Raw genomic sequence first — 9,139 nt, forward strand, 5'->3', positions numbered from 1 at the left:
GAAGAAGGAACGGAGGAAATTAGAGAAATGCCGGAAGAGGTGCGTGTAGTTGAGACCATTTCCAAAGACGGTAAACTAAGGAAGAAGAAGATACGTACTCGTGTAATTAAAAAAGTCAAGGGTGACAAACAGGAAGTCACAAAAATCGAAACCGTTGAGGAAGATGACAAACAACCAGAAACCACCGTCACAATTGAAGAAACACCTGTTGAGGAAGGAACCGAGGAAATTAGAGAAATGCCGGAAGAGGTGCGTGTAGTTGAGACCATCTCCGAAGACGGTAAACCGAAAAAGAAGAAGATACGCACACGTGTGATTAAAAAAGTCAAGGGTGATAAAGAGGAAATCACCAAGATCGAAACCATTGAAGAAGATGATAAACAACCAGAAACAACTGTTAGTATTGAAGAAAAACCGTTTGTCGAAACAATATCACAAGCACGTTTAAAGAAAAGAATTCGTGTGCAGAAACCCACCGATGAAGTATCTATTGTGGAGATGCCAGAACAAAAAACGATTGTCATATCAGAAAAGGAAGATGGAACTCCGACAAAAAAAGTAATTAAAACCAAAATTATTAAAAAAATTGACGGACCAAAAATGGAGATTACCAAAGTTGAAACCATAGAAGAATTCGAAAAAGTGCCTGTAATTAAAGTGACTGTACAAGAATACGATGAACCCTTCCCGGAGGAGCAGCCGACAAAAGAAACTGTTGTTCCGACACCATTGCAGGAATTGCCGGAGGAGATTATTGTCTCGGAGATTATCGATAAGAATAGAAAACCCAAACAAAAAGTAACCAAAACCCGAACATTTAAGAAAGAAATATCGCCAGAACCTGAATTTTATCAAATCCAAACAATTGAGGAAGAAGGCAAAGAACCCTATTCGCTTATACGTGTCGTTAGTGATGATAGCATTGCGGATATAATCGATATTAGCCAATTAGACGATGAAAAGACACCAAAAGAAAAGACACCGAAACAAAAGAAAACCAAAACACTACACAAAACCAAGGGTAAGATGATTACACAATACAACACTACAGCACTACACTATCACTTAATATATTTGTATACTATGAGCTCGATTATTTTATAAACTAACATTTTTAATGGCAGTTGCAAACTTTTACTTATGTAACTAAAAAAACGAACAACATAAATATATATATATATTAACATTTCATCAATATACAAACCTTTATTAGAGGAAAAACCCACACCCGAACACTTAACAACGGAAAAACCAGTTTTCGTTACTACATTCAAATCGGTACAAAATGAAGACGGCGAAACAGTTATTGAAACAGAAAGTAAGAAAATAACCGAGGAGGAAGGCATCGTCATTGAAGAAGTTCTTAGCGATACCGAGCCAGTTATATATGATGATCAGACCGCCTTAAAGAATGTTGAAATTGTAGAAGTCGACGGATACACAGGTGAATTATTATACATGCTATTATTAAACTACATACGTACCTCTCTACACATATTTACAAACAATTTAAACTACATACTGAAAAAATTTGATATAAGATGGCATTTTTGTTGTTTCAACATTGTAGATATTTTTTTAATTGCATAAAATTTTGAAAGTAGTAATGTCTGCGCGTATTTCTTTGTATTTAAATTCAGACAGTTTGTGTTGCACATTAAATAATATTTATATGAATGTGACTGCACAACATGTCTAATTAGATTTAAGTAGGTTTTAGAAAATATACAGTTACTTAGTTGATAGAAAATAAAGAAGAAATAGTGCTACCGATACTGTTTAGAGCTAACGTAGACCCAAATTTTCTCTTGTATAGACCAAGATAGCAAAGAGTACACAATAACAGAACCAGATGATGTCTTCGAAGACATTACACAAACACCAGATACAGATAAGAAAACGAAACATAAAATTAAGAAACAACAGAAAACTACACATAAACCATTTGAAAATATCGACGAAGCACCCGAAGAAGTGATTATAGAGTATATGCCTGAAGAGGTCTACGAAGTGGAACGACCGGTTGAAGTGGTTGTGGTCGAAGACGAAGAAAAAGGAAAGATTGTGGTTGAACCCAAAATAACAGTGGTTAAAAAGCGTAAAATTAAAAAGAAGATCGATGGTCGTGAACAAGTTATTGAAGTGGTTACTAAACAAGAAGAAGGTAAGGAAGAAGAGAGTACAGTGGTTGTACATTCGGAGGATGACGAGCAACCGGAAGATATACAACATGTTAAAATTGTTGAAGATTTGGTTGATACACCGCAGGCAAAGGTCGATGAAAAGCCATCAATGAAGAAGAAACGTAAGCCGAAGAAGGTGGTGAAAAAGGATGATCTGGATGAATATATACAGTTCCTAATAGAACAAGAAATACCTAAAACTGTGCTACAAGAATATAAGCGTACGGAATTGCAACAGCCACAGAAGGCGCGTAGCAATACAACGGCTGCGCCGAAACCCATCAAATTAGTGCCAATGAAAATCGAAAGTGTTGAGGTGAAAAAATCGAAGAGACTTGAAATTACATCAGTAGCAGAATTTCCACAAATGTTGAAATTAAAGAAACCGAAACAGAAACCTAAAGAAGAGAAGCCGAAGAAGGAAACAGCAGCTTTTAAAAATTTCAAATTGAAAAGCTGGATTAATTTCATACCATTTGCACCATATTGCTTTAAGCCTACTATAACCGAGTTGGAGCCGATACGCGGCTGTGGTGAATTATCGCGAAATATGGACGAAGCAATTGGTGTTATTAAAAAGCGACGCGTTAAAGTGAAACACAGCGAGAAACCTGAAAAGGAATTGGAAACATTGGATCTCGAAACATATGAGGACACGAAAGTGGAAGAAGAAAGACAACCTGAAAAGGTGGAGAAATATAAACGACCAAAGAAAGTGACAAAGGAACAAACTGCTGACGAGCCGAAGAAGCTAAAATTAGGCAAGGGAAAGGTGCCCGAGAGTTCGAATGATATTGAGCAGATTACTTTGAAACCAATATCAAAGGATGTAATCGAAGATATTGTTGAAGAAACACCTGAAAAGCCAACCGTAGAGAAACCAAAACGGAAGAAGAGAGGTCGTAAACCGGGCGTTGGTGATACTTCCATACAATTCGAACCACAAGATTTTGATGAAGTGGAATCTGGTGAAGAACAGATTTCAGAGGGAACGGACACCTCACAACCGGAAATTGATGAAACACAAGATAAACCTAGATATACACGCAAGAAGAAGACAACACCGCAACCAGAGACAATACAATATCCTATCAAACCGCAACAACCAAAGGAAACGGAATATACTGCACAACCGGAATTGAAATTGCGTAAACCACAGGGTGATAAACTTGATGTTGAGGAAGAAGGTATTAAGCTGAAGCCATACCATAAAATTGAAATACTCGAATTCGCACCAGAGGACGTTGAACAGCCGGACGCACCGGAGGCCCCGATAGTGATTAAGAAACGTACAAAGAAAATTCGTAAAATTAAACAAGAAACTCCTGCTGAGGAAAACATAATAGAAATCATTGAAATACCAGCGGTGAATGTAGAAGATCAACCAACATATGAAGTTACGGTAACGACAACAGATATCAGTGAATCCACTGAAAAGCGCGTAAAACCTAAAACATTGAAAAAGAAACGTGTCAAGTTAATGAAGGAGGATGAACTCGACGACTTCATCGCCGATTTGACGGAAGCGCCAGAAGATAAGATTTATGATTTCAATACGGTGGACTTCTACGAGATTAAAATACAAGAACTACAGCCAGAATTCATTGAGGAAACTATTGTAAAGGATGATGGCAAAATTAAAACAGAAATACGCAAAAAGCGTAAGCTACTACATAAGAAGGGCGACGAGGAACAAGTGATCGAAATTGTCGAAACAGGAGAAACAGGACCCGATTCAAAGGAAACTGTTTATGAAGTGCTTGTTGTAGACACCGAAAAAGCGCCGTCCACTGATTCAACAGCAGAAAAACCGAAAAAGAAAAAATCGAAGAAGCTGAAGAAGGATGAACTGGATGAATACATACAAAAACTAATCAACGCCGAAATTACCAAAACCGAACTTGAAAAGTATGAGAAAATCGATGTCGACGGCAAACCTAAAAAGCCAAAGAAAACAAAGAAGGTGCCACAAAAAGCGGTGCTTGAAATACCGGACTCTTTGGAAGTTGACGTTGTAGAGTCTGCACCCAAGGAAGCACCAAAACAGAAAAAATCAAAAAAGAAAATAGTGCCTTTGGAAGAACAACCGACAGAAGAAACGGCAGAAGTGCCAGCGGCTGAATTTTCAGTTGAGATTAAAGACACTATGCCCAGCAAAACAGAAAAAGAGGATATTGTGAAAGAAGTTATAACGACAGAAGAACCTCCGACAGTGCCAGAAAAGGCCACAGGTGATGTGGTAAGCATTGTAGAAATCTCTGAAAATGTTGAAGTTGTCACAAAAGAAGAGCCAAGTGGTGAAATTAAAGAAGAAACGGTCACAAAACGTAAATTTAAGAAGAAGAAGGGTGGCAAGATCTATACTGTAGAAGTTATTGAAACTCAGGCCAAGGATGAGCCTGAAGCCGAAGTAACTATAATAACAACAGAAGATGCCGAGAAAACAGTGACACCACAGCCAGAAACACCAAAACCTGTGCCTAAGAAAACGACTAAGAAAGTCAAAAAGGAAGAACTCAAGGATTACGTCATGAAGGTTGTAGAAGAAATGCCAGAAGAATTTGCAGTGCAGCCTAAAGAATATGAAGAAATTCCAGAACTAGTTGAAAAAACGGTAGATGATGTTTTCTTCAGGACTACTATAGTAGAGGCGACAGGCGATGAAATGGAAAAACCAATAACTGACGATATTTCTCCTGTTAAAGAAGGTGTCGAAGAGAAAAAGAAGAAACCGAAGAAGCCAAAACAATACAAAATTACGGAGACACAACCAGGCACTCAAGAGGAATTACCACAAAAGGTAGGAATACAATCTGAAGAGGAAATCGACATTAAGGAAACTCTTATCATCGATGACTATGCCATCGATGTACAAGAAAAGGATGTAAAGAAAATAAAGATAGTGAAACGTGTGAAACCGAAAGAAGAGCAAAAAACCGAAGAATATGTTGTAAGAATTGAAGAATCGCTTCCCGAAGTTACGACCACAGAAATCGTTGACGAACAAGGAGAGATTACGAAACAAACAACAACAAAACGCCGCCTCAAAAAGAAAGAAGGTCCCAAAGAGTATGTTATAGAAGTAGTGGAAACATTTGAAGAAAATAAACCCGACGAAGTTGAGATTACCGTCTCAACAACAGAAGTCAAACCAATTGATTTAATGGAACCTGCAGTGGAACAAACTAAAGTTACTAAGATGAAAAAGAAGAAATCGCCAAAAGACAATTTCGACGAATACTTGCAGCAGTTAATAGAACAGGAAATAACGAAAACGGAATTGGAAGAATTTACCCCAATCGAATTTGGTAAAACACCAAAGAAACCTAAAAAGAAAACTAAACATCACAAGAAAACAGTTGAAGTCGTGGATGGAGCTGCTGTTACAATACATGAATTCGACGTAGAAGAAATACCCAGCGAAAAGGAGGAAGAAATTGAAGAACCAATCACTGAGGTGGTGGTCGAAGAAAAGCAACCAGCACCGGAAGATTATCAAGATTACAGAATTGGTGTGACTGACGAACAAGTTGAGCCAATGAAATTCGATGACATAATAACGGAAGAACGTCCCACTAAAGTTAAAAAACCAAAGAAACTCAAAACAACAGTAATTGAAGAAGCTCCTGTTACTTTGGAAGAAATTGAACAAACCGTTGCAACGGTCAAGGAGACCGATGATACTGGTGAAGTCAAAGAAAAAACAATTACTAAACGTAAAGTCAAACGTAAGAAAGGACCCAAAGAGTTTGTATTCGAAATATCGGAAATAAGTGAAGGAGCAGATCAACCTATAGCCGAAATAACAATTGTGCAAATAGACGAGACTCCTGTAACTGTTGATGAGGAAAAACCAGCTAAGCCAATTAAAAAGATAGTAAAGAAACCAAAACATGTACCAAAGGAAGATATACAGAACTATTTAGTGAATGTCATCGATGAATTCTTCGAACGTGAAATAGTCTCCGAAAATGAGGAAGAAATTGTCGAAGCACCAACGGATTACGTGAAGAAACGCATTCCTAAACCCAAAAAGCATAAAGTCAAAGTCACAGAAGAAGATGTACAGCCAGTTGAGGATGTACCTGAGGATCAAGTTGATTTGGTAGAGGAACACACTGAAACAGTTGATAAAACGACGGACGAATACCAGATTGGTGTTATCGAATCGACAGTATCTGAAAAGCCCACCAAAAAGACTACCAAGAAAATTAAGAAACAGAAATCAGATGTACAAAAACCGGATGAAGAATCATCAGATTTTATGGTACACGTCTCATCGTTTGAAGAAACCACCGAAAATCTTGAACGTGAGGAACAAGTAACCGAAACTCAACCAGAAGAAACACAACCTGTGGAAGATTATAATATTGTTGTAGAAGAAATTGAAACTACAGAAGATGTACAGGAAATTGTCGATGAAGGTGGTGAAAAAGTAAAACAGACAACGAAGAAGCGTAAGATAAAGAAAACAGTTGGTCCGAAAAAAGAAATAATAGAAATAATTGAGACACAATTAGACAACTCACCACTTTCTGAGGTTACCGTAATAGTGCAAGAGGTAGAAACAGTACCCGATTCAAAGGAAGAAGATAAACTACATATTAAAAAGCCAAAGAAAACAAGGACGGTTAAAAAAGATGATCTTATGGAATATATCTATAAACTAATTGAAGAAGATATACCAAAAACTGAATTGGAGAAATATGAGAGAGTCGACTTGGAGGAACCAATAAAATTGAAAAAGAAGAAAAAGCCCGAAAAGAAAGTCACTACAAAAGAAGAAGAACCTATAAAGGAGCAACTTGAATCTTTTGAAATCGACGTTACAGATGCCGTAGAGGTGAAGGCGAAGAAACCAAGAAAGAAACCATCCAAGGATGTAGTAGTTAGGGAAGTGGATGTATCATCACCGCAACCAGATGAAGAAATGACTGTAACGCTGACTGAAGAAGATACTCCTGAAAAGCCAAAGAAGAGCAAGAAATTACCTGTTTCTGTTTCCGAAACCACACCACAGGAAGATATCGATGAAGAATACAAAATAGAAATCATCGAGGAGACTGTCGAAAAAGAAAAGACGACAGACGAAAGTGGCGAGATCAAAGAAAAGATTGTTAAAAAGAAAAAAGTTAAGCATACAAAGGGACCGGAAGAAGTAGTACTAGACATTATTGAAGTACACGATAAAAGCAATGATGAAGCTGAAATCACGGTCATAGCTACAACATCCAGCAAGAATAAAGACACACCACAAGAGGTACAAGTTAAACAAAAGAAAACTAAGAAATTAAAGACTAAAGATGTGCCCGAGTATATTGCCAAAATCGTCGATGAAATCCCAGCAGAAATATTCGAGGAATACAAACACGACGAAATTGAAGATACTCCAAGAAAACCAGATAAAAAACCAAAGCATAAGATAAAACAAACTGAGGATGAAGGTGTTAAAGAAGAGGAGAATGTACATGAATTCACTACAATGGTTGTAGAGGAAGAACCAGTTCAGCCCGACGTAACTGCCTATGAGATCACAACAGTTGAAGAGGAGGCTAAACCAAAGAAAAAGAAACCCACTAAATCGAAAGTAAAAGTAACGGACGAAGGAAAACCTGAAGAGGAGAAACTGGCTGAAGTAACTATTAAGGAAAGTGAAGTTGAAAATATCGAAACAATACCGGATTCAACTGATAATATAAAAATTGTTGAAGCTGATAAGATCTCTCCTAAGGAGCAGGAATATATGATAACAACAACAGAAGAAGAATTTAAGAAAAAGAAGAAAAAGCCAACCAAACAAAAGGTAAAGGTAATTGAGGAGGACAAAATTGCAGACACACCTTCTGATACAGTTACTGTGCAAGACACGGTACCAAAGGATACCATTGAAAAAACTCCACAGGAAGAAGAAATAAAGATAACAGAAGAACAACCAATACCTGAAACTAAAGACTTCGCAGCAACAGTGACGGAAGAACAAACACCAATAAACAAAAAGAAACCAATTAAACAGAAAATTAAAGTTGTTGAGGAGGACAAGCCCGATGAAATGCCTTCAGAATCAATTGCAGTTCAAGAAACAGTACCAAAAGACATCAGAGAGGGAATGCCATCAGAAGAGATAAAAATTACGGAAGAACAACCTGCATCAGAAACCGAAGACTTCGAAGTAACAGCAACGGAAGAGCATAAGAAACCAAAGAAAAAGAAACCTACCAAAGAAAAGGTTAAATATGTTGAAGAGGATAAGATTGAGGATGTGCCGTCTGAAGTTATAACGATTGTTGAGGATCAACCTATTTCTGACATTGAAGAGTTCGAAATAAAATCCACTGAAAAACCAACTAAATCTAAGAAAAAGAAGCCGACTAAAGAAAAGGTTAAAGTTATTGAGGAAGATAAGCCCGAGGACGTACCTTCCGAAAAAATTTCTGTTCAAGATACACTGCCTGAGGATGTGAATGAAGAAATCTCTGTTGAAGAAATAACAATTACCGAAGAACAACCTGTGGACGATTCCAAAGACTTCGAAGTAACTGTAAAGGAGGAACAAATAAAATCCAAGAAGAAGAAACCAACTAAGCAAAAAGTTAAAGTGGTCGAAGAGRAGAAACCTGAGGATAAACCTTCGGATATAGTTACAATTGATGAAGGAGTACCTAAACCAGTTGAAGATATACCATCGGAGGAAGTAGGCATTGTGGAAGAACAGCCAAAATCCGAAACAGAAGACTACGAAGTATCACCAACTGAAAAACAAGATAAACCAAAGAAAAAGAAAACAACTAAACATAAAGTTAAAGTTGCTGAAGAAGACAAACCTGAGGATATTCCTTCTGAAATAGTTACTGTTGATGAAGGAGTACCTAAACCAATTGAGGAAATACCATCAGAGGAATTAAACATTGTGGAAGAACAACCAACGTCAGAAACTGAAGACTTCGAAGTATCACCAA

General features: G+C 37.3%; 1 protein-coding gene across 2 annotated transcripts in view; it reads left to right on the plus strand.

Moving 5' to 3' along the window:
* Positions 1-9,139, plus strand: part of LOC108969401 (titin-like) — a 33,902-nt gene that overhangs the window by 2,043 nt on the left and 22,720 nt on the right. For both annotated transcript variants that reach the window (XM_018934092.1, XM_018934093.1), the window contains exons 2-4: positions 1-1,021; positions 1,214-1,444; positions 1,817-9,130. In XM_018934092.1, the coding sequence (XP_018789637.1) occupies positions 1-1,021; positions 1,214-1,444; positions 1,817-9,130 (8,566 nt within the window). The remainder of the gene's footprint in view (positions 1,022-1,213; positions 1,445-1,816; positions 9,131-9,139) is intronic.

Source organism: Bactrocera latifrons, unplaced genomic scaffold (genome assembly GCF_001853355.1).
Source record: "Bactrocera latifrons isolate USDA-ARS-PBARC rearing strain unplaced genomic scaffold, ASM185335v1 scaffold_251, whole genome shotgun sequence".
Taxonomy (NCBI): domain Eukaryota; kingdom Metazoa; phylum Arthropoda; class Insecta; order Diptera; family Tephritidae; genus Bactrocera; species Bactrocera latifrons.